Genomic DNA, 26,619 nt, shown 5'->3' on the forward strand with positions numbered 1-26,619 from the left:
ACCCGTAGTGTCCTAATAGTAAGGTTAAGGGGGGGAGTTGTTGGGTTACGGGTATAGGGTGGATACGTGGGTTTGAGTAGGGTGATCATTGCTCGGCACAACATCGAGGGCCGAAGGGCCTGTTCTGTGCTGTACTGTTCTATGTTCTAAATATTCACAGTGCTTATAAATTGCGAAGTGACAGAAATGATTCAATAAAATGCTTGTGAGCTCGATATTCCGAGCAACCTACAGGCTAAGTGATCTGTGGGATCCATGGAATCCACAAACTAAGAGCCTCTTGCATTAACTGATTTAGAAAGCAGGGTGAATTGGCGCTGTGTTGGATAAACTGATATGTGCATGCCATTGGGCTCTGCGCATGCGCGGCCCAGTGCGCACGTACAGGTATCGGTGGCCATTTTGGATTGGAGACAGTGCAAGTAGACATGAATTGAAACTAGGCACATTCTGACTTTCTAACTGCTTAATAAATGAAAGATATAAACTTAAAAACAACAAGTGGGACTTACTTGTAAGAACAATTTTTGGGTGCATTGGCCCCTGAATATGTTGTTCTCTAATAAGAAAAGAAAGAACTCTCAAATCAAAAAAAAGGATCATTCCCACTGCTTACTAAGAAATCAATTGGAGATTTAGAAGAGATATCTTTATCTGGGGTGTGCTGAGAATGGGAAACTTGCTACCACAAGGAGTAGTTGTGGCGAATAGTATAGATGTATTTAAAGGAAAGCTAGGAAAGGAAGAAACGTTAGAGGATTTGATAGTAAATTTACTTGAAGAAGGAATGGGGGAGGCTCAAGCAGGGAACAAATGATCCCATAGTCTGGTTGGGCTGTATTTTCTATGTACTCCTATGTAAGTGACTGGCCACCCAAATCCCCTTCCTGGCCTCCATATGCTAGCATACATTTGTCAATGGTGCCCTCTCCTCAGGCACCATCTTCCTCCTGTTCACAACAGCAGAAACATCATCAATCCCACTAATTGAGTAACCTATCCACCCACCTCCAACCTGGCCTTTCATCTCCTAGGTCTTTGAGAGTATTTTCCCTGCTGGATCCAGGCGGCCTCTCTTGCGAGTATTCCATGTTTGTATCTAATCAGTTTTCCACATCATCCTCAGCAACAAAATAGCCCTAACCCCAGTTGCAGTCAGTGCTGTCAAACTGCTTGCCCCTACATCCAGTCTTAGATTGACTCTAGTTTCCTGCAGATAAGGATCTGAAAGATCAAAGCATTATTTTTGAGGCCTGTCACAAAATTAGCGCCCGAGCCATTCTCCTCATCAGTCCCTATCTCAAACTAAATCAAACTGTTTGCAAATTTGCCATCATATTTAACACTGAGCTGAGCATCAGAATGTGTATTCTCTCCATCACACTAAATTGCCCCTTAATTGGAAAACAATAATTGGGTACTCTAAATTTATTTTAAAAAAAGTTTAAACATAAGTTTCCAATTAATCTGCACAAACTGGTATTCAAACATGCCTCGCCTGATATCATGACAGAAATCCAACCCTTGTCAACCATTCTGATCTGCTTTTTTAACAGCAATTGGCTTTAAAAGCTCACACGTTAACCATTTGACTCTGGCAATGAACATTTTAATTCATTTCAGACAGCTTGCAGCATTCTCATCTTATATCTTCAAGAAAAATATCTAACTGTGCACCCATAAATCTACTTTGTTTGGCTTGCTACATCCAACGCACCAAATTAGCAACCGACACACCGTCAGTTGAGTACATGGCCATGACTCGCTGTTGCATCCCATGTGATAGTTTGTAAAACAGATTGCACGTAATGCAAGTCAGGTTTTTAACATTTCACATTTGCTTCAATTTTCTAGCATTTTAACTGATCTGTTCACAGAAAACAAAAGAAAACCTTGCATTTATAGTGCTTTTCACAACCACAGGTTGTCCAAAGGAGCCTTGCAGTCAATGAAGAACACTTTGAAGTGTAATCACTGATGCAATGTAGGAAACGCAGCAACCAATATGTGCACAGCAAACTCCAACAGATAGCAGTGGTTTATGGCCAGATAATCTGTGATGTTGATTTAGACAGTAACTCTGGTAAATCAATCACCGGGGAATTACTGAGAAATTCTCCAATTCTTTGGTTTGTTCAAGAGGACAGGTGCGGATACATCTCCAGTTTAACAGCGATTGTGAGTTCTCAAAAAGTCTGATTTTCATGGGGAATGTTTTGCACACAGGCACAGGGCATTGGATGTCAGATTGGATTGATGGCTGATCTCTCCTTCGGGAACTTTTTACTGCCACAAGATAGAGTACATAAAACATACAGAGCAGAAGGAGGCCATTCGGCCCATCGAGTCTGCACCGACCCACTTAAGCCCTCACTTCCACCCTATCCCCGTAACCCAATAACCTCTCCTTACCTTTTTTGTCACTAAGGGCAATTTATCATGGCCAATCCACCTAACCTGTACGTCTTTGGACTGTGGGAGGAAACCGGAGCAGCCCAATAAACCCATGCAGTCACTGGGAGAACGTGCAGACTCCGCACAGGCAGTGACACACGGGAAATCGGACCTGGGACCCTGGCGCTGTGAAGCCATAGTGCTATCCACTTGCGCTACAGTGCTGCCCTGACTTGAATCTGACTTGTCGTGAATCACCTTTCGCCTTTTTTTTGTTCCGGCCCCCAAACACCATGTTTCCCTGAGTCAGCTGAGGTGGCACTTTTATTTTTAGATTGGCATTTAGGCAATCCCCGTGCTTCACTTCCATTAAATCGTGCCCATAGTCTCAGAACAAGGGGCTGGCCATTTAGAACTGAGATGAGGAGAGATTTTGAATAAGTGTGAAATATCCCCCCCACCGCACTAACCTTTGTGTGTGTGTGAGTGGAGAAGGTGGAATATGTCAGATCTCGCAGCTCGTACTTCAGGTCAGGAAAGTGGTATACTTAATTGTGCTCCTTCTAAGGAAAAGACTGATTTATTACCCTCGTGATTCACAGACTTCCTTCAATTTGGATCTGAAGCTCACCAGGAAGCCAAACCATTTTGACACCTTGGTGAACCCTTTCAGAGAAAGGTTCCACCCAGTCGGTGGACACACCTGCCAACAATATTAGGAGCATTTAGAGATTTAGGTCGACCTGGGATACCTTCAGGAGGAAGCCAATTCTTTTTTAGTTTCTCGTTAACTTTTCATGTTACAAATAGTCGCTTGGTAGTACAGAACTTGAATATTGCTGAAAATTTAGAATTGCTGTCAAACATTTTCATCTTTCAACTCATCAGTACAGAAGCAAGAATACCAAATTGCAAAGGGAACAACAATTTGGGGGCAGCAGGGTAGCATGGTGGTTAGCATAAATGCTTCACAGCTCCAGGGTCCCAGGTTCGATTCCCGGCTGGGTCACTGTCTGTGTGGAGTCTGCACGTCCTCCCCCTGTGTGCGTGGGTTTCTTCCGGGTGCTCCGGTTTCCTCCCACAGTCCAAAGATGTGCGGGTTAGGTGGATTGGCCATGCTAAATTGCCCGTAGTGTCCTAATAAAAGTAAGGTTAAGGGGGGGTTGTTGGGTTATGGGTATAGGGTGGATACGTGGGTTTGAGTAGGGTGATCATGGCTCGGCACAACATTGAGGGCCGAAGGGCCTGTTCTGTGCTGTACTGTTCTATGTTCTATGTAATTTACACTGCATGAGAAAAGGGTTTCTGATTGGTTGTCAAGTTGGCTTTGATTGGTCAAGACTATGACATGGCAAATGTACCAGAATGCCCCCATGCTTTTAAATATTCCAGAAAGCTGCAATGCCGGGATGTATTTTGCCTGAAGAGGACAGGTGCCTACATAGAGCAAGCGGAAGTGAGCTACATTGTGAGCCTGCCTAATAAACATAATTTGGTTGTTAGCGTAATTCGTAGCACATTCGGAATTGATAAGCAACTTGAAGAATTGCGAGCCGGCGTCAGGGTTTCGTGGCACGGTTACGGCGATTCTCCGGCCCAGCGCGGTGCTCGGAGAATCGCTCCCTTTGTCTCTTTCACAACACTCCTGAAACTCAGCTCAACATTTTGCTTGCTTTTTGACCCATGGAAGGAGGTGGAGCAGAGGTGGTGGGGGTCATTGGGCCAAAAGGGATCAACGGATATGTGGGGAAGGTGGGAACGGGCTATTGAGATCACAGAGAATGGTGGAGCAGATTCGAAGGGCCGAATGGCCTATTCCTCCTATGTTCTATGTTTCACAAAAGTGAAGGAACCTTCACTCTGTAAGTGAAATGCTCAGATCTATTGTAGCAACCTGTCACAGATAACATAGGGTGTAATGGAATACCACCTCTGCGTGCTTTGGGCAGCCCGTCCATTCATGGAAATAGTGAACCTTGATGATCAATCCCATCATATACAACGTAATGAAATTTGTTACTCTGACACAAGCCTAATGGTTTTGTAACTTATTTTTAAGTTGTGTGGTCATGCTTTTTAAAAAATAAATTTAGAGTACCCAATTAATTTTTTTTCCAATTAAGGGACAAATTTAGCGTGGCCAATCTACCTACCGTGCACATCTTTGGGTTGCGGAGATGAGACCCACGCAGACACAGGGGGAAAATGCAAACTCCACACAGACAATGACCCAGGGCCAGGATCGAATCTGGCAGCAGTACTAACCACTGCGCCATCGTGCCGACTCAGTGCGGCAGTGGGCCCAAAGGATAGGAATTTGGATCTGTCTTTAAGAGAATGTACAGATTGTCAATATAATTCACACTTCTTGAAGAAGACAATATCAATCCCTTTGTGCGGCTTGCAAATATGCGTGTCTGGGTTGACCTTGCGGTCCTGCAATGCCACAAGATATTCACTTTGTTGTTCCCTTTGAAATTTGGCATTCTTGCATCAGTCCTGATAAGTGCAAGACAAAAAGATTCAAGGCATGCCTCTTTTTTCAGCAATATTCAGGTTCTTATTTTAGGATTGCTACAAGGATGCCGACATTCTGACAACAATTCCAAAAATTCAGAATGGAAACCATGGATAAAGAATGTCCTGAACGTGCATCTGACATGTATTGAACTGGCCCTGCGCAAAGATGTCATTCAAACATCATAAAAGGCAGAGACTCCTGTTGACAGCATCTGGAATATAGTGCACATTGAGCTTTACTTTGCAGTCATTGTACTCTGTCTTTCCTTCGTTTTTCATGAGGTTCCTGGCTAACACTGGGGCTGAATTCTCCTGTATCTTCCCCAAACGTACAGATAAAAATGGGATAGCCCATTTTATTTTGCGTGCAAGGTTGCGATTCATGGCCTGTACAGGCTCTTTCAGATTGGGGTAGAATTTGGGTACCCACCTCATCTGCATGTGCGTGCAGTGCTGATGTTTGCTCTGGAATGCTATTGAAAGTCTCTGCACTCAGCAGCAGGTCCCAGCAGCGTTCTTTGCAGATCCCATGGTACAGCCAGCCCGATCTTTTAAAAGGCAGGCCATTTTCTTTAAGGAAAGTTGCAGAAAAGGATTTCTGCAATGTAAGTTGTTACACCAGGACAGACTGTGATAATGATAAATGCGGCACTGGAAATGTTAGTTGTGTTGGTGGGCAGGAAGCTAAAGGTTATGATTCAGAGGTGCTACACTACTGAATACCATGCTGTGAATGTTGTCAGGGCATTTAACCATGGAGTGCATCACAGCTGAACCTGATTCTGTCCTCACACAATGCTCAGTACACCCAATTTCCAGCAAGAGTCAATGGTTGTCAAAGGGGACACCGAGATGACTTCTCTGACAAAGATCTGAGATAAAGATGGCAGTTTTAGCCTCCTTATCAGCACTGCTGTTTTATTTGAGGTCAACTAACTCAACAGACCAGGTGGCATGGTGGCACAATGGGTTAGCCCTGCTGCCTCATGCCGCCGAGGACCCGGTTTCGATCCCGGCCCCGGGTCAATTTCTGTGTGGAATTTGCACATTCTCCTCTTGTCTGCGTGGGTCTCACCCCCCACAATCCAAAGATGTGCAGGGTAGGTGGATTGGCAACGCTAAATTGCCGCTTAATTGGAATTTTTAAAAAAAACGAACTCAACAGAGATCAGTGATTGAACTTGAGATCTTCCTAGACTTAGGGTCTGGTAGCACTTATGATCACTCTTCACAGAGCCAACATCCAAGTCGAGCACTATAATCTTATCACTGAATGATGGGACTCCCTTACCTGCAATGCCTTTATTTAAGGTGGAAAGAGGAACTGCCAATTCGTCATTAAGGCCTTTAGTCTCATTCAGGTATTGTCCAGTTCTGCTGTGAATCCCTGACATGATGTTCAGGTAGGGTATTTGTGTCCTGCTGGTCTGCTCAGGCTCCAGCAACATTTGGCTGTCACTACTGCCATCGAAGCCGAGATTTGCAAAACCACGATGCAACTCACAGTCTTCAAAGTCCGTCGTGAGGTGATGCAAAGGCGAGTCTTGTGCCGAAGACATAAATACTGCATCCGAGACCAGCGGCGAGCTGGGGGGGGACAAGGAAGAAAGCGAAGATCTGGACGACAACGAGGTTACTGATTTGGGGGGCTCAACTATAGATTTCACAGCATGTCCTGAAGCAGAGGAGCCGGCAGAGTCCTCATAGCGTGGCTCTTTGTGAGATTTTATCACCTCGTTTTCGTGGATGGTGGTTATGGGCCCCGAGGGACTGTAGCCGGCTTTCTCTTGCAGCATGAAGTCCAGCTTGTACTGGTAGTCCAGGTCAGGTGTTTGATCTGACTGGTTGTAATAAAGCTCAGTGGAACTGAGCGAGTTTAGAGATCCCCTGCTGGAAGTGTTGAGGGACCCACGGCTTGACGTCAGTGACCCCAGACTGCTTCCAGACGAGACGGACAATGTGCTTGCTGAAAGGCTGAAAATGAGTGAGATACATTAAGTGAGAAAGGCTTTCATAATGGCGTTTTGACAAAGGCATAACCATGGCAACTCAGCTTTAATAATGAATTGCTTATTAATAGTACTGACTCAGGGCTGCTTTGTATTTCTCATGAGTACCGGTGAGGAAGGAGTTAATGTTTTGCGTACGATTTTGCAGGCGGGTGAGCACATTATCACAAGGTATATATATTTCAAACTTTAAAATTTTACAGTATGATTTAGGGACAGGCGTGTGTAAGTAAATAATTCTAATCTACGAAAAATGCTGATCAGTGTGAACCTGCCCCTAAAGGTACAGCATTGAGTTATTATTGCAGTGCAGATTAACATCTAACTGTGCACGTTATCCAGAACTGCTGAAACCACTTTAAACTTCCAGCATCAAATTAAAGCTACAGTCCACATTTTGTAATTTAAAGGCACCTAATTCAAATGATCGGATTACCTTAAAATTGCTTCAGAGTTTACTGTGTAACATACGCTGCGTGACTAAATTTAGAGTGGGTTTTATAGCACGGAAAGAGGCCCTTCGGCCCATCGCGTCCATCAAGCAGCTACCTTTCCTAATCACATTTTCCAGCACTTGGTCCATAGCCTTGTATGCTATGGCATTTCAAATGCTGATCTAAATACTTTTAAAAGTTCCTTCATCAGGTGAGTCACCGGCATCTCCACACCTATCTTAAAGGTTGTGAGGTTTTCCGCCCCTACCACTCTTTCAGGGAGTGAGTTCCAAATTCCAAACACCCTCTGGATGAAAAAGATTTTCCTCACATCTCCTTTAAACCCCCTGTCCGTTACCTTCAATCCAAGCCCCCTGGTTATTGACCCCTCCGCTAAGGGGAAACATACCTTCCTATGCACCCCATCTATGTCCCTCATAATTTTATGCATCTCAATCAGGCACCCCCCCCCCCCCCCCCCCCCCCCCCCCCCCCCCCCTCTGCCTTCTCTGCTCCAGGGAAAACAACTCCAGCCTATCTAGCCTCTCTTGATAGCTGAAATGATCCAGCCCAGGCAACATCCTGGTGAATCACCTCTGCAGCCTCTCCAGTGCAATAACTTCGTTCCTATAGTGTGTTGACCAGAACTACGCACAGTACTCCAGCTGGGGCCAAACCAGTGTTTTATGCAGCTCCATCATAATCTCCCTGCTCTTAAATGCTATGCCCCTGTTAATAAAGGCAAGAACCCCATAGGCCTTCTTTATCACCTTATCAACCTGCCCTGCTGTCTTCAGAGATCTGTGAACATGCACACCAAGGTCCCTTTGGATGAAATGAAAATGAAAATCGCTTATTGTCACGAGTAGACTTCAAAGAAGTTACCGTGAAAAGCCCCTAGTCGCCACATTCCGGCGCCTGTCCGGGGAGGCTGGTACGGGATCCTCTGTACTTCCTAGGGTCCAACCATTCATTGTATATTCTCTTACCTTGTTCATCCTCCCAAAATGCACTACTCACACTTTTCATGGTTAAAGGGCCAAGGCAGCACGGTGGCATTGTGGATAGCACAATCGCTTCACAGCTCCAGGGTCCCAGGTTTGATTCCTGGCTTGGGTCACTGTCTGTGCTGAGTCTGCACGTTCTCCCCGTGTGTGCGTGGGTTTCCTCTGTGTGCTCCGGTTTCCTCCCACAGTCCAAAGATGTGCAGGTTAGGTGGATTGGCCATGATAAATTGCCCTCAGTGTCCAAAATTGCCCTTAGTGTTGGGTGGGGTTACTGGGTTATGGGGATAGGGTGGAGGTGTTGACCTTGGTTAGGGTGCTCTTTCCAAAAGCCAGTGCAGACTCGATGGGCCGAATGGCCTCCTTCTGCACTGTAAATTCTATGAAATACCATTTGCCACTTTTCTATCAATCTAACCAGGCTATGACCACATGTGATCTAGTCTGACATTTTGGCGTAGTACTCAAGAAGTGCTTCACACAGCCGGAGGATAAAAGGTTAAACTGAGGCCCCATCTGCCCTCTCGGTTGAACATAAAAGATCCCATTTTGAAGAACAGTGGAGTTTTCCCTGGTCACCTGGCAAATCCCTCAATCAATCTTTACCCCTCAAGCTAAATCAAGTTTTCTGATCATTATCACACTGTGCTTGGGGATCATGCTGTGAGCAAATTAGCTGCCACATTTCTTACGTTGCAACAGCAACCGCATACACTTCATTCGAAGAGCTTTGGAACATCCGTTGGTGTGAAATATGTTTTATAAATGCAATTTTATTTTTGTTAATTTAGAGTACCAAATTATTTTTTTTCCAATCAAGGGACATTTTAGCGTGGCCAATCCACCTAACCTGCACATCTTGGGATTGTGGGGGTGAGACCCACACACACACACGGGGAGAATGTGCAAACTCCACACAGACAGTGACCCAAAGCTATTCTCCCCATTTGCCAAGCAGTTTATTCCCCAGCTCATGAACCAGGAATAAAACTGGCTGTCCTCTGCTGTATATTTTCTGTGTTTATTCAAAACAATTCTACTCACTCACTATGGAATGCTGAAAGTGAGTCAGCAGCTGTACGTAGAATGGGGTTTGAAGGTTGCAAGTACAATGGGGTACAGTGTCCAGGCCCACTTTATGATAGGATTATAAGACAAATTGAAATCAGAAAGATCCTCCTGACAATCATTCTTATTTAGTTATTCAGTACAAAAGGGCTGATTTAGCTAAGTGGGCTAAACTGCTGGTTTATGATGCAGAATAAGGCCAGCAGCGCGGGTTCAATTCCCATACCAGCTTACCTGAACAGGTGCTGGAATGTGGTGATTCGGAACATTTCACAGTAACTTCATACTTGTGACAATAAAAGGTTATTATTATTTATAATTTTTTGCAAGTAAAGGCTTGGATTTTCCATATTGTGGAAACACATACCTTTTAACTTGAGAATGGAGATACATGGTTAGTTGTGTTGCATCCTCAAGCTGCCGCACAAGCCTCTTCCTCTTATCTTGTAACTTTAGCCTAAAAACAAAAGTAATAATGAATTGCCCTCAATAAGCTAGGTTTGTTACATCTGTGAAACACAGTCAATAAACTAAACACCAAAGTGCCAGCAGAAACAGGATTTATTGGAAAATCCATCCCCGTCCTTAAGCGATATCATATTCATCCTTCAGTCTTGTGGCCTCTTTTGTATTTAAGATGCGCTGAAAATGAAAATCATAGAATCATGGAAATAGCACAGTGGCCATTTGGCCCATCCAATCTGCGGCAGCTCCTTTGAAGAACAGCCCAGTCAGTTCCCAAATCCCTGCAAATTTCTCTCCTTCTAGTGTCATTTTGAAGGCTACTATTGAGTCTGTGTCCTATTGGGCAGTCTATTTCAAGACCTTAATGCTCATTGCGCAACAAAGATTTTTCTCATGTCGACTTTGGTTATTTTGTGAATCACCTTACTTCTGCGCCCTCTGTTCATCAACCCTTCAGCCATTGGAAACATTTATTTGCTCCATCAAAACCCTAAGCATTTACATTCTCCCTAAAGTGTGGTACCCAGAATTAGACACAATAGGCGCGATCTACCTGCCTCGTTGCCCCCGAGGGGCATCATGGCTGGTAGATGCCAGGAGATCCCTCTTCTGGGATCTACCTGGCTCGCCTCACCATGCAAGATCTTAAGTGATCTCGCAAAACGTCACGGTCTGAATTCTGCCATTGTGGGCGGGATCATGATTTTGCTAATTTGCATATTAAAGCAAGACAGCTAGTCTCACTCTAACATGCATTTCCATGAGATACCCGAGGCATTGGGATCTAACCCGGGGTGGGCAAACTACGGCCCGTGGGCCGCATGTGGCCCGCCAAAGGTCTTTATGCGGCCCACCAAGTCATAAAAAAAAAATTAAAAACATTTTTTTTTAATGGGGTGGGGGGCTGTTGGGTTACTTACTGGGAAAGGGTGGATGCGTTGACTTGAGTAGGGTGATCATTGCTCGGCACAACATCGAGGGCCGAAGGGCCTGTTCTGTGCTATACTGTTCTATGTTCTATATGAGGCGCCCAGAATCATAACCGGGTGAAGTAATTATTTTACTTAATATACTATGCGGCCCTTTAAAATTGTGAATTTCTGAATGTGGCCCTTGCACGGAAAAGTTTGCCCATCCCTGATCTAACCCCTTTGCCTCTGAGACCTCGGATGAGAGCCATTCAGTGCTGGTCTCCACAAATGGGCATCAGATGGAATGGACAAGGTGCCAGGCTGGCATTTTTCCCACACCGGCGATGCCCTAAGTGGGTGCAGTGGGGTGAAGGGGAGCCCAAGAACCCCACTATAGATGAGATGGGGCTTTGGGGGGGGGTTGTATCAGAGAGAGATTTGGATGTCATTTAAAAATGGCGTCCCAATCTCTCTCTGCACTGTGGCATTTCAGTGAATAGAGCTCCCCAGTGCAGGAAAAGGTACGAAGTGTGGCCTTGTTGGGGATTCCCTGCTAGGCTCTGAATTGAACCAGAGTCCTAGTAGATAGCATTGTGTTTCTCGGCACTGCAAGCGCCAGGAAACACCCGTCCTGAGACTGTTCTGATTCCGTTAGATCACACTGATACTTCAGCTGTGGCCAAACTAGTGTTTGATGGAGGTTTAGCATAACTACCTGGCTTTTCCTGGCCTCTATTTAGAAAGGTCAAGATCCCATTTGTCTTAACTGCATTGTTAACCTGACCTGCCACCTTCAAAGATCTGTTCACAAACACACCTAGGTCTCTCTCTTTTTTGCATACTTTGCCCCTCCTACCAATATTTAACAAGAGGTCACCGTGAAGCCCGCATGCTGCCCTAAAGGCCCCCCAAGGCTCCTGGGATAAAATCACTGCTCAGACCTCTCGGCCAGTGCTTCACTGGGCATGTTGGGTGCAGAATGAAGCTCCTCTTCCAAGCGTTTCCTATCTGCTTCCAGCCGTGTAAGCTCATCCTGTGAGCATTTCCGTAGCGTCACAAACTGCAGTTCCTTCAGAAGCTCTTCTTTCTCATTGATCAGCATCAGCTTGTCTCGCTCAACGTCAAGCATCCCTGGCCAGGCCTCGGAGTCCAACTTTGACAATTCGATTTTTATATTTGCTATTCTGAAACAAAAGGAATGTAATAAAAAACATCTCATTATCACAATTTGTTGTCTGTTTTATATTTAAAGAGCTCAACTTATATTTGTGGCACTTTCACACACACATATAAGTGGTGCAGGATGGGTTGAGAAAATGAAGCACTAAGTGAGCCAAGGGATAGAGTTAGAGATGCTAATTAGTAGAATCATGACGACTGAGAAAATAAATCTTTTGAATGGACCAAAATTCAGTAAAAGGCATTTACATGTAGTTTGGAGTCTTTGAATTATTCCTCAAAACATGTCAGGATATAACATGTACAATTGCATTGCCAGAATCACAGAACAATGGGTTAGGACTCTACTGGTTTAGATATGGGGCTTAGATAGCTGGCTCGTGATGCGAAGCAAGGCCAGCAGCACAAGTTCAATTCCTGTACTAGCTGAGGTTATTCATGAAGGCCTTCCCTTGCCCCCTCCCCTGAGGTGTGGTGATCCTCAGGTTAAATCACCACCAGTCAGCTCTCCCTTTCAAAGGGGAAAGTAGTTAATGGTCATCTGGGACCATGGTGTCTTTGCCTTACATAATGTAACATTTCAGTTTGGTAGATTGGGACAGGAAAACAGACTCTTAAAATCAAATCCAATAGGTAATGGTTCCCAGAAGCATTTCAATGGAAAGCATCTAATTGACATTATAGATAAGATAGAATAGTTAGTCCATTCTTCTATACATATCTGGGGCGGGATTCTCCCGGCCCCGCGTTGGGCTGGTGAATCCACGTAACTGTGGCACGCCGCAGGCGCGCTCTCGGCAGCCAGGCCGCCGATACTCCGGCCCAGATAGGCCGAGCAGCCACTCTGAAAAGGCAGAGTCCCGCCGGCGCCGTCCACACCTGGTTGCAGCCGGTGGGAACTCTGCGCGCAGGGTCGGGGGGCGGCCTTTGAGGGGGCCTCAGACCCGGGGGGCAGGGGGGGGCCTCCGAAATGAAAAATGAAATGAAAATCGCATATTGTCACAAGTAGGCTTCAAATTAAGTTACTGTGAAAAGCCCCTGTCGCCACATTCCGGCACCTGTTCGGGGAGTCTGGTACGGGAATTGAACCGTGCTGCTGGCCTGCCTTGGTCTGCTTTCAAAGCCAGTGCTTTAGCCCTGTGCTAAACAGCCCCTTATGGGGCCTTCAAATCTGGGCCTACCAATTGGTGGGCCGGCCTCTCGCTCCCCGGGCCTATCTTCTTACGCGCCGGCCCCTGACGTTCCGCGACATGTTGCGTCGGGGCCAGCACGTTTAGGGAGGCCACCACACATGCGCGAGTTGGCGCCGGCGCCACTTCGCATGCGCGGGTTGGCACGGCGCACAGTTCGTGCGAGGATGTGAGGCTGGAGTGGCATGTTGGGGCCAGAATCGGTATTCCAAGCGGCCCGTTCACGCCATCGTGAAACGCGACGGTGTTTCCAAAGGCGTGGACATTGCCGCCGAATGGGAGAATCCCACCCGTTATATATTGTATTATATTTAGATTTAGCTCTTCTGCAAGAGATGAGATTTTATTGTACATCAGGGGTGAGTGCTAAATAATTACACATGCTTCAAATTGGATTGAGCAATCTTCCACAAATGTGTATCATCCCCTTTCACTTCAAATTATGTGATATGCTTCAAGTAAAATGTTCCAAGCTCATTCTGCAGCTGATGTACTTACAAATTGGCAGAAACATCGGGATGTATTTTAAAAATGGGCTTCTCCCATTTTTCCCACCCTCTTGACAGTCAAAATGGAACACGAGACTTACCCACTGTTTTCGTGACCCAATCTGGCTAACTTCAATTTAAAATTACAGGCGGCTAGAATGTCCAATCTAAACCAGTCTGGTCCCCTTTAAATATGGAGATTGCCTTCAATGATGTGCGCAGCAATTTGGGGATTTCCTCCAGCCACCCCGTGAATCCCGCCCCTGGTGGCTGCTGAATTCTCCGGGGATTTGGCGGGGACGGGAATCGCACCGCGCCTGTCGGCGGCTGCTGACAGCGGCCCCCCCGGTGATTCTCCGGAGGCCGACTGCCCGCCCGTTTTCGGCCAGTCCCGCTGCCGTATATTACACCATGTATTTGCCGATGGGACCTAGCTGCGCGTGCGGCCCCCGGGGTCCTCAGGGGGGCACGGGGGGATCTGGCCCAGTGGGGTGCTCCCAAGGTGGCCTGGCCCACGATCGGGGCCCACCGATTTGTGGGCGAGCCTGTGCCGTGGGGGCACTCTATTTTTCTGCGTCGGCCGCTGATGGTCCTCCGCGTTAGCCGGTGCAACGATTAAACGCCCTTCGCTTGAGCTGGGATGACGCCAGCACACGCTGGCGCTCCCGCGTATGCGCCAACTCGCGCCGGCCGGTGGAGGCCCTTTGGCACCGGTTGGCGTGACGCCAAGCTTCTTCCCTGCCGACCGGCGCAGCGCAAACGACTCCGGCGCCAGCCTAGCCCCTGAAGGTGCGGAGGATTGGGGCGGCCCGACACCTGAGTGGTTCATGTCACTCCCGCAGAATCCCACCCCTGATGTTTCAGTATCGCTAGCAGCAACTTTCCCTCCCCCTCCTTTGACTATGAATGGGAAAATGGAAAAATAATAATAATTACTTATTGCCACAAGTAGGCTTCAGTGAAGTTACTGTGAAAAGCCCCTAGTCGCCATATTCCAGTGCCTGTTTGGGGAGGCCAGTACAACAATTGAACCCACGCTGCTTGCCTTGTTTTGCATTACCAGCCAGCTGTTTAGCCTACTGTGCTAAACCAACCCCGGGTACTAAATGGTTACTGATCCATTGTTTTATGGTCTGTCAATTTAATGGTGCATGTTAACTTCAACTTAAACTGAAGGAATCCAGTTTGAAAAGAACGTGCAGACATTCACAGATAGAAGATGGGAGAAAAAGCTCCTTGCACACTAATCTTATTGATCAGAGTATTTCTACAAAAGATGTACAGAACAGTATCATTAATTAATCAACCACGGAATAATTACCTTCTCTTTGCCTCCTCGTACTGAAGACTCAACCTGACCTTCTCAGCCAGATTGGCTCGGCTCCGTGGGCCAAACTAGAAAGAAATTAATTTAAAATAAAATTTGGTTACATGTTCTTCAAACCCTTTCTATCTCTAACGTTATAATCTCTTGATAGAACATTCCTGTGCTCAGATCATTAGAAGACATGAATGTCGACTTATTTAAAGATTTTGCAGTGCAGAAATTTCTGGATCTATCAAATTCAGGGAAATTGATCAATATTAGAGATTGGCAGGGTAGCTGGTTTGCAACACTTGTCGAATTTCATGTCGGCTCGCCGAACAAACATCACAAGGTCAGCAGGAACCCTGAAGAAAACGACTGTTCAGTGGACCTTCAGGTGTTTTCTGCTGAAGTTATGCAAACAAACTTATTAAATAGGAGCAGGGTAGGTGTCTCAGCCGAGCACTGGAATATCGTCCAGACTGAGATCAATAGGTTTTTCATCAGTAGGGGGATTAAGGGCTATGGGGATAAGACAGGAAAGTGGATTTAGTGACTGTTGTCAGCCATGATCTTACTAAATGGTGGAGCAGGCTCGAAGAGTTGAATGGCCTACTCCTGTTCCTATTTCTATGGTCTAGAACCTGCTCCACCATTTCCTAAGGTCATAAGACGTAGGAGCAGAAGTAGGCCACTCGGACCATCGAGTCTGCTCCGCCACTTAATGACATCAAGACTGATCTGATATGATTCTCAACTCCATTTTCCCGCCTTATCCCCACAACCCTTGATTCCCTTGCTGACGAAAAATCTGTCTATCTCTGCCTTGAACATATTTCATGACCCAGTCCCTGCAGCTCTCCACGGAAAGGAATTCCACAAATTCTCTCGGCTCTGAGAGGAAAACTTTTTCCTCATTGTCTAAAATCGGCTACCCCTTACTTTGAGATTATGCCCTCTGGACCTGGAGTCTCCCACAAGAGGAAATATCCTCTCAGTATCTTCCCTGTCAAGTCCCCTGAGAATCCTATATGTCTCAATAAGGTCATCTCTCATTCGTCTAAACTCCAATGAGTACAGGCCCAATCTACTCAACCTCTCCTCATAAGAAAATCACTCCATACCTGGGATCAACCTAGTGAACATTTTATGGATTGCCTTCAATGTCAGCATATCTTTCCTTAGACAAGGGAACCAAAACTGTTCACAGCTTTCCAGGTGCGGTCTAACTAGTACCTTGTATAGTTTTAGCTGGACTTCCCTATTTTTAAACTCCAATCCCTTTGAAATAAAGGGCTACATTCCATTTGCCTTCTCAATTCCAGTTGAACTTGCATGTTAGCTTTTTGTGATTTATGCACAAGGGCCCCTAAATCCCTCTGCACTGCACTTTTCTGCAGTCTTTCTCCATTTAAATAACATTGAACCAGATTTGATTGTAACCCCAATTCCACACTCCTGCCAACTCCATAGCCTTTCATTCCCTTGGTTACCAAGAAGCTTTAAAAATATTTCTGCTTTAAAAATATTCTTCCATTGCCTTATGAGGGAGTTCAAAAGAGTTACGACCCTCAGAGAAAAATATTCTCCCCATCTTCACTCCATTGCCCCTCTTAACTCCCATGCCCTCTTCATATCCTCTCCTATACCTCACCCCCCCCTACATTCCATCCCTCTTTCATTACCCTATGTTCCCATGCATCCTCCTGATACACTCTTCCAGTATCCATTATGTACAAGTACAATAAGCCAATGATAAGTCTAACAAGTCTTTGCAATTCTCCTAATATGATACATAAATCAAAGTGGCTTTGAAAATCTCCTTTGAAAAATAAACTGCTCTTCTTACAACTTCAAAATGGTGTCAATCATCCATCGCCTTTCATAGTATCAATGATAAAAAGCTTGAATCCATGTCACATCTCATAATCTTGTGCAAATAACTAAACAGGCATTGGAAAAACCCTTCAAAAGAAAGATAAGGTTATTACAAGGCAATGTAGATGTCAGTCAAACAATGTTAGCACTCCTCTGCAGGCCATGTCAATATTGCCTAAAGGGTTGAGTCCATTAACACTCTTGGATTTCAGTCAAAGAATCTAATACAGCCATCTGGCAACTGTATCAACAGATGCAGTTTGAAGATGGCCTCGTTATGAATACTTGGTTGAGCTCCAATGATAGCTAATTGAATGAACCTTGCAGATAATGTTGTTTGATTAATGTTTTTATTCTCTTGTAATAACATGATTTTTCTCTGAAGAGTTTTTTTAAAAATGCCTTGTGTATTTATTGCATAAGATTAAGAGGGGAGAAGAGGATTCAAGTTTTTTTGTCATCGATACAGTGAGTGGCTATGGTTGATTGACAACTTTATGAGAAGTTACGAGTTTCAAAGATAATGTTGAATGGCTGATATGTTTGGTTTCCAACTCAGGTTCCCCTGTGGTTCTCAACTCCTCTGAGGTGCCATGAACCATATCTCCTAACAAAGCACAACCCAACAACCCAAGGACGTGCAGGTCAGGTGGATTGGCCACGCTAAATTGCCCCTTATTTAGGAAAAAAAAAAATTGGGTACACTAAATTTATTTTAAAAAATAAAAAATTGCAGCAGGAAGGGAGAATCCCGCCGGAATGACGGAACAGAGAATCAAAGTCCAGGTGTTGCTTTAGAGTGAATGGAGAGTAGCTAATGCTCATTGAAGCATGTACTTAAGAGCTGGGTATTTCCCCAGTTGGTGAATGATTCTGGACAGGGAGTGGATCCAGAAAGGAACCAGGAACCAGTGTTTGTACTAAACTGCAGTATCACAATAAAACAGTTGTGAATCATCAGAATGTCTTCCGCTGCCTAATTCAGTAAATGGATATCGACCTATTGAAAACCGCCTGGCATTTCTAAAGGCCACCCACTTGTTCAATGCCACAATAATCCAGGCCTATAATTTGTTTGAAGGCTTAATGTCAAGATTTTCCAAACTCCGTGCATGTTGGTGACGAATCACTTCCAATAGTAGTCGGCCATTTGGCCCTTCAATTTCAGTCTGCACTTTGATCACATTCAATCATAATAATAATCTTTGTTGTCACAATTAGGCTTACATTAACACTGCAATGAAGTTACTGTGAAAAGCCCCCAGTCGTCACATTCCGGCGCCTGTTCGGGTACACAGAGGGAGAATTCAGAATGTCCAAATTACCTAACAGCACATCTTTTTAGCGACAGATAGCATGGTTTTGTACGAGGAGGATCATGTCTCACTAATTTAACTGAATTTTTTGAGGACAAAAATGATTGATGAGGGAAGGGCTGTAGATGTTGTCCACATGGACTTTAGTAAAGCATTTGAAAAGGTCTTTCATGGCAGGCTGCTGCAATAGATTAAATCACATAAGGGTAGGGGTGAACTAGCTGGATGGATTCAGAACTGGCTTAGCCATACACGACAGAGGGTAGCAAGGAAAGGGTGTTTTTCCGAATGCAGGTCTGTAAGTAGTGGTATTCCGCAAGGATCAGTACCGGGGCCTTTTTGTAATATATATAAATGACTTGGATGAAAACGTAGCAGTTCTGATTAACAAGTTTGCTGATGATACTATAATTGCCGGAGTTGTGGATAGTGATGAAGATTGTCAGAGAAAACAACAATATATGGATAGGATGCAAAATTGGGCAGAGAAACGGCAGATGGAATTTAACCCAGACAAATGCAAGGTGATGCGTTTTGGTAGATCCAATTCAGGTGGGAGCTATAAAATAAATGGCAGAACCATCAGGAGCATAGAGACAGAGCGTGCATCTGGGCATGCAGGTCCACAGATCCTTAAAAGTGGAAACACAGTGGAAATGGTGGTAAAGAAAGCATTGGCATGCTTGCCTTCATAAGACGGGGTATCAAGTATAAAAGCTCAAAAATTATGTTACATATATAGAACGTTGGTTAGGCCACATTTGGAATGCTGTGTCCAATTCTGGTCACCACACTACCAGAAGGACATAAAGGTTTTGGAAAGAGGACAGAAAGAGTTTACCAGGATGTTGCCTAGTATGGAGGGTATTAGCTATGAGGAGAGACTGAATAAACTGGGATTGTTCTCCCTCCAGAAACGGAGGCTGAGGGACGACCTGATAGACGTTTATACAATTATTAGGGTTATAGATAGGGTGAACAGTTGGAAGCTTTTTCTCAGGGTGGAAATGAAAATTACAGGATGGCACAAGTTCAAGGTGAGGGGGGAAAGGGTACACAGAGGGTGGTGGTGACCTGGAATGCACTGCCAAGTGAGGTGGTTGAGGTAGATAAGTTAGCGACCTTTAAGACTTATCTGAATAGGCACAAGAATGGCTGGGGTTTGAAGGTTACAGACGGTTAGGATACAGATAGATAGGACTCATTATCGGCGCAGGCTTGGAGGGCCGAAGGGCCTGTTCCTGTGCTGTATTGTTCTTTGTTCTCACCCAGAGGAAACCCACGCCAACACAGGGAGGACGTGCAGACCTCCGCACAGACGGTGACCTAAGCCAGGAATCGAACCTGGGACGCTGGAGCTGTGCCGCAACAGTGCTAACCACTGTGCTAGCGTGCTGCCCATAGACTGAACTGAATCCCCATTTTCACGCTGCAGGCTTTATTAACATAAGAACATAAGAACTAGGAGCAGAAATAGGCCATCTAGCCCTTTGAGCCTGCTCCGCCATTCAATGAGATCATGGCTGATTTTTTTGTGGACTCGACTTCACTTTCCCGCCTGAACACCATAACCCTTTATTCCTTTATTTTTCAAAAAACTATCTATCACTATCTTGAAAACATATTTATTAGCATTTGAGGAAGTCTCATTAGCAAATGGTAAAACATGAGGTGCCAATCGCTTTTTAAACTCACTGGACTGTATGGATCAAAGGCACAATAACAGTGCATTTAACAACAAGAGCAATGAGTTTATATTTATTTCTAAGCAGTTAATATCCTAACACTAGGTCACAAAACTCTCAGTTCTTTCAAATATGTGCTGGTTTACGCTGTAATCACATTTCCACCCCGGGTGTCTCTTTTCATATGGCCAAATAAATGCAAGAGAGAAGGTGATACAAGGCAATTGGGGTCAATCTGATCTGAAGCTGGTAAACATCACATGGACTGTGTGTCCTTGCCTTGACTGGCCTTAAAGCGATTAGAATTTCTACTCAATTAGCATTCCACTGAACAAAACATCAGATCATGCTTCAAATCTATTCCGTAAGCTGTTTACTTTGAAGCTTGACCTGCGCATGACTCGGATTTATCATCATATGTTTAAAATGCCATCAGCAAATGCTCCAGTGGTCAGATAGCAAGTTCTAATTGTAGTGAGGGCGCTAACATGACTTGAGGGAGCAAGTTGCTCAGAAATGCTTTCCAAAGAAGTTAATTTCATACATAATCGGATAACAAGTGAGGGAAAATTAGCTACTATCTGCAGCAAACATGCACCGTGCCAAATGGATTGGATTGTTAGCAGAGTGTGCCTGTCACAAAAGATATATGCAAAACAAAAGTCCTCGGATGGCTTATGCCAGCATAGGATTCCAGGGAGGGCAGCAGCCCTGGAGTGGCCATTTTTCCTGTACAATCCTGGACTCAGAGTTGACAGGCTCTGCAACGGCGAGCCATCGCCTCCCAACCTGATCCTGTTCTCATGTAATTTATTGACTCCTCCACATTTTGCAGAAGGAGTTATAGGAAAGGTATCAGGAGCAGGATCACTGACTGATTTCGTCCCTCCACAAGCCTGAGGGCATTGAGGTCAGTTCCAGAATCCCCAGACGCCTGAAATTAACTAACTCAGTGCAGACAAATTTCTGGCTTTCCTTTTTTTCCACAATTACGGAAGCAATTTAGCGTGGCCAATCCCCCTACCCTGCACATCTTTGGGTTGTGGGTGTGAAACCCAGGCAGACACTGGGAGAATGTGCTAACTCCACACGGACAGTGACCCGGGCCGTGATGGAACCTCAGTGCCGTGAGGCAGCAGTGCTAACCGCTGAGCCACAAATCTCAGGCTTTACTGGTTTAGGGGGCTCAGTTTCCAGCGTGCATGTTTCAACTGAATCATTGGCCAGAATTTTCTGGCCATTCAATCCTGCCTATTTACACAGGAGATTCAGCCATTCAGCTCATTGTGACTGTGCTGAATTTTGAAAGACCCATCCAGTGAATCCCAATCCCCTGCCCATTCTCCACAGCTCTTATCTGACATCCAATACTATATTATTATTTCTGGTTGAGCAGAAATTCTTCTCAATTACGTATTGAGAAAATTGAAGCCATTATCTTTGATTTTTGTTCTAAACGTAGCTCCCCAGTTATTTCCCACCACGTATCGACATCATCGCTATGTCCGCTGCCCAACTTTGCTCGCACCTCAGCTCATCGACTGCTGAAACCCTCCTTCATGGCTTTATTACCTCTGGATTTGACTATTTTGATGCATTCCAGGTCTCTCACATACCCTCCATAAACTTGAGCTCATCCAACATTCTGCCACCATTGTCCTTTCTTGCATCAACTTGTGTTCAATCATCTTCTTTGTGCACGTTGATCTGTACTGGCTCGCAGTCAAGCAATGCTCCGATTTTAAATGCTCAACTTTCATTTCAAATTGCTCCATGACCTCTTACCTCCCTATCTCTGTCATTCCCACCAGCCCCACAATCCCTCCAAGATATCTGAGCATATCCGATTCTAGTCTCCTGAGCATCCACCATTTTAATTGCTCCACCATGGATGATCATGCCTTCAGCTGTCTATAGACTTAGCATTTAATTTCCTTCCCTAACTCTCTCTGACTCTACCTCACTGTCCTCCTCTGAGATGCTCCTTTTTAAAAATAAATTTGGAGTACCCAATTCATTTTTTTCAATTAAGGGGCAATTTAACATTGTCAACCTAGCCTGCACATCTTTGGGCTCTGTAGGGCAGCACGCTAGCATAGTGGTTAGCACAATTGCATCACAGCTCCAGGGTCCCAGGTTCGATTCCCGACTTGGGTCACTGTCCGTGTGGAGCCTGCACGTTCTCCCGTGTCTGCGTGGGTTTCCTCCGGGTGCTCCGGTTTCCTCCCACAGTCCAAAGACGGACTGTTTAGCACAGGGCTAAATCGCTGGCTTTGAAAGCAGACCAAGGCAGGCCAGCAGCACGGTTCAATTCCTGTAACAGCCTCCCCGAACAGGCGCCGGAATGTGGCGACTAGGGGCTTTTCACAGTAACTTCATTTGAAGCCTACTTATGACAATAAGCGATTTTCATTTCATTGCATTTCAAGATGTGCAGGTTAGGTGGATTGGCAATGCTAAATTGCCCTTAGTGTCCAAAATTGCCCTTAGTGTTGGGTGGGGTTACTGGGTTATGGGGATGGGGTGGGGTTGTTGGCTTGGGTAGCGTGCTCTTTCCAAGGGCCGGTGCAGACTCGATGGGCCGAATGGCCTCCTTCTGCACTGTAAATTCTATGAAAATCCACGCAAACACGGGGAGAATGTGCAAAGTCCACACGGACAGTGACCCAGAGCTGGGATCGAACCTGGGACCTTGGCACCGTGAGGCAGCAGTGCTAACCAATTTTCAGCAGCTGTGTTATGTGGCTTGTTGTTTATGGTAGAGAACGAAGTGCTTTCGGATGTTTCATTTGTTAAAAGCACTACATAAATAAATGTTGTTTTTCACATATTTACCCACATACATTCGAAAATGACAATGGATTCTGCTCGTACACAGCCTGAAGTTCTAATAAAAGTGCATTAAAAATATCTCTTATTCTTAAAATGATTTTGGTGACTGTAAATTTCTGCCTTCTAGTTAATGATTTACAGACCAGTAGAAATTGTTTTCCCCAATTTATCTTGTCAAAACCTCTCACCTTTGTGAACAGATATACGAAGGGTTCAAACTTACAGGGTATTGTTTGCCCCCCACCTCCGAACCCAGAAGAAATAACCGTCCTGAACCGACCGGCATTATCCATGGCTGTCCTGCAGCCATAAACCTCTCTGGGTTGCCTAAAGGTGTGTGGTCGGGACTTCCACTCCACACTGGGAGGATTACCTGCCCTTGAGAGCTGCTGACCAATCAGATGAACTGTCAGCTCTTGAAGCCCCAGCAGCTCCAGAACTGACTAGTGGGGAACGGCTGAGACTATGTGTAGGCTCCGGGGTGAAGAGAGCGTGGCCAGTGGAGCAAGGGAAGTCAGGGGTTTTGGAAAGGGAGTGATTGGGGAGCATTTGTTGGGGTGGGGGGGGGGGGGGGGGCAAAGGCAAGAGTAATGTGGGTGGGTTTCCATTTCCAGATACTGAATGACAAAGGGGGGGGGGGTAACATGTTGTGGGAGGGTGTCCCCAATGCACACAGGGCACTCCCCCTGAAAGACATAACCACCCTTACACACGCACACACACACTAGATTTTAACCAGTTGAGTTAAAAAATGGTCTTCGTATTCCTGCCAATCTGCCCTTTCTGATGTTTGCAGTATAACATTCGGGTCAATTGGCTTGTAAACAAGCTCAATTGTCATTAATTATTTTTTGTTAAGTGACAGTCTATCATTGTGGGGAATAGATCAGCGGGTAGGTGTGAAGGCAGTGGGCTAGCCACCGGTCATATTTTACATGCCCGCCTGTCGAAAACATGCCACTTTGGAGACGGAGTGGGGGCATCAAATCCTGCCTCAGATCTGTTCATAGCTTTTATTCGACCCAGCTTGATTATGTTGTCCTTCATGAAATAATCTGATTACAACAGATCTGTTCGCATGAGGGTTAAGGACAACACCGTGCGCAATAGCAATGCTAAAACAAAGAGCCCAGCTCTCTAACTGTTAGCAAACCTTGAACAAGAGACCACGCGACTGTTATTAGCTGAGAACAGCTCTTTTCTACTCCACTAATCACCGTAATACAGTCAAGTCCTAATAAACATGCTACCAGCTCTCCAAGAAATCTGTTGCTTGGCCAGGTTTTACATAAACTCGAGATGAAAAGATTTTCCTCGCGGCAAATCCACATACCACAGGCTACTGAATCATTAATTCAACACCCGAATCAGGGCACAATCACAAGGATGTTTCTATGTTTACACATTGAAATGAAATGCCTTAATAGAACAAGGGGTGACTGGATTGCTTCACAGAGAGTCAGCATTGACTAGATGGGCCAAATGGTCTCCTTCCGTGCTGTTATGTCTCAAAGTACATCATTATTTTTAAACAATATTTTTTCTGGAATATTAGACAAGACATGGTGAGCTAAAATCAACTGAATGGCCATTCAGCAAGCATCTGCAAAAAAGTAAGCAACACTAAACCAAGGCAAATTATTGGTGAGGCTGCAGTTGGAATTGTTTCAAGTTAGGAAATGCGTTGGGAAAGATGTTAGGCAATGGAAAGGGTTTTGATGTGATTCACAAAGGGCGATGGTTATTCGTTATAAGTAAAAGCGAGAGAAATGGATTCTCTTTTCATTAGAATAAAGATGGTGAATAGGTCCAGGCTGCATTATAAGCCCTCCCCCCCATCTGGCGTGTTTTTGGCAGGGGTTGGCATGTAAAGTATGGTGGGTAGCTCGTCCTCCGCTTTCCCGCATACCCTAGACCAGGTTGCCAAACTTGCTAAACTTAATAGAATTGGGGGGACACAAGGATAGGTTGATAACCTGCATATCATGAGCTTTGAGTGGCTACAACTAAGAGGAGACGCTTCGGGATTTTCCCAACAATAACTTGCGCTTTGATGTTGTACAAATACCCAAGATGCTTCACAGCAATCTTATCAGACAGAGTTGGAATCCTAAGCAAGCAAAGAAGACTTCAGACAAATGACAAAAACAGGGAGGTTATGCTGGAGTTGTATAGATCTTTGGGGAGGCCATAGCTGGAGTACTGTGTGCAATTCTGGTCGGCACATCATATGAAGGCTGTGATTGCACTGGAGGGTGTGCAGATAAGATTCACCAGAATGTTGCCTGGGATGGAACATTTAAGATATAAAGAGAGGTTGGATAGGTTTGAGTTATTTTCTCTGGAGCAAAGAAGACTGAGGGGCAACCTGATTGAGGTGTACAAAATATGAGGGGCATGGACAGGATAGCTGGGGAGCAGCTATTCCCCTTAGTTTTTTTCTTAATTTAGAGTACCAATTATTTTTTTCTAATTAAGGGGCAATTTAGCGCGGCCAATCCACCTACTCGGCACATCTTTGGGTTGAGGGGGCGAAACCCACGCAGACACGGGGAGAATGTGCAAACTCCACACGGACAGTGACCCAGAGCCAGGATCGAACCTGGGACCTCGGCGCCGTGAGGCAGCAGGGCTAACCCACTGCGCCACCGTGCTGCCCTGCAGGTCCCCTTAGTTGAAGGGTCAGTTATGAGCAGACACAAGTTCAAAGTGAGGGGTGGGAAGTTTAGGGGGGATTTGAGGAAAAGCCTTTTTACCCAGAGAGTGGTGACGGTCTGGGAATGCCCTGCCTGGGAGGGTGGTAGAGGCGGGTTGCCTCACATCCTTTAAAAAGAACCTGGATGAGTACTTGGCACATCATAACATTCAAGGCTATAGGTCAAGTGCTGGCAAGTGGGATTAGGTGGACAGATCAGGGCATTTCATGTGCTGGAGCAGACTCAATGGGCCGAAGGGCCTCTTCTGCATTGTATTATTCTGTGATTCCGAGAGACAGGATGGATATCCTGAATAGGACATCAGTCAAAGTAAAATGAGAAATTAAAGGAACATGAACAAATCTTGTCATATATTGTACAAACACATATGCAACTGAAAGTAAATTACAGGTGTCACAGGAGTTTATTTGAATAATAGTTTCAGATACCAACTTGATCTGATGTCATAATCTAATGAAACCAACAGAAAAGAAAGCAATGAGCTTTCAGGGAAAGCAATGAAAGAAATGCTGAGAATAAGCACATTGGGAACGTGCATGACTGAACTGGGGAACAATTTGCTACTGACTCTCAGGATTTCACTGAATTTACAGTGCGGAAGGAGGCCATTCAGCCCATTGAGTCTGCACTGGCATTTGGAAAGAGCGCCCCACCCAAGCTCACACCCCCATCCTCCCCGTAACCCAGTAACGCCACCTAACCTTTTTGAACACTAAGGGCAATTTAGCTTGGCCAATCCACCTAACCTGAACATCTTTGGACTGTGGGACGGAACCGGAGCACCTGGAGGAAACCCACGCAGACACGGGGAGAATATGCAAATTATGCACAGACAGTGACCCAAGCCGGGAATCGAACCTGGGACCCTGGAGCTGGGAAGCAATTGTGCTAACCACTATGCTACCAAATATATGGGTTTGTATAAAGCAATTGCAATGCACCAGGTCAACATCTCTGCAAGCAAAGTATTTCATAATCAGATAAGCTTACGGTTCTGGTTCTGAACTAACAATCCAGCAGTTCAAATCCCAGCAGACCTAAATTCAGTAAATCGGAAAACTTGTGGCTGGTATCAGAAACAAGAACCATGAAAACTGTTAGATTGTGATTAAACTAATTCACGAATTGGAACCTGCCACCTTTACATATGACTCCAGGCTTATATTTTTAGGGTGGGGACGACATGTTTGGTTGGCAATTGAAAATGGTGAAGCCAGCAGAAA

The 26,619-nt window shown here is 45.3% G+C and overlaps 1 protein-coding gene across 4 annotated transcripts in view; it reads right to left on the reverse strand.

Moving 5' to 3' along the window:
• LOC119970694 (protein WWC2-like) overlaps positions 1-26,619 on the reverse strand; it is a 352,064-nt gene that overhangs the window by 37,219 nt on the left and 288,226 nt on the right. For all 4 annotated transcript variants that reach the window (XM_038805719.1, XM_038805718.1, XM_038805717.1 and 1 more), the window contains exons 8-11: positions 14,984-15,057; positions 11,747-11,989; positions 9,797-9,886; positions 6,206-6,888 (exon numbers count right to left, since the gene is read on the reverse strand). In XM_038805719.1, coding sequence (XP_038661647.1) covers positions 6,206-6,888; positions 9,797-9,886; positions 11,747-11,989; positions 14,984-15,057 — 1,090 coding nt within the window. The remainder of the gene's footprint in view (positions 1-6,205; positions 6,889-9,796; positions 9,887-11,746; positions 11,990-14,983; positions 15,058-26,619) is intronic.

This window comes from Scyliorhinus canicula, chromosome 8 (genome assembly GCF_902713615.1).
Source record: "Scyliorhinus canicula chromosome 8, sScyCan1.1, whole genome shotgun sequence".
In the NCBI taxonomy this organism is placed as follows: domain Eukaryota; kingdom Metazoa; phylum Chordata; class Chondrichthyes; order Carcharhiniformes; family Scyliorhinidae; genus Scyliorhinus; species Scyliorhinus canicula.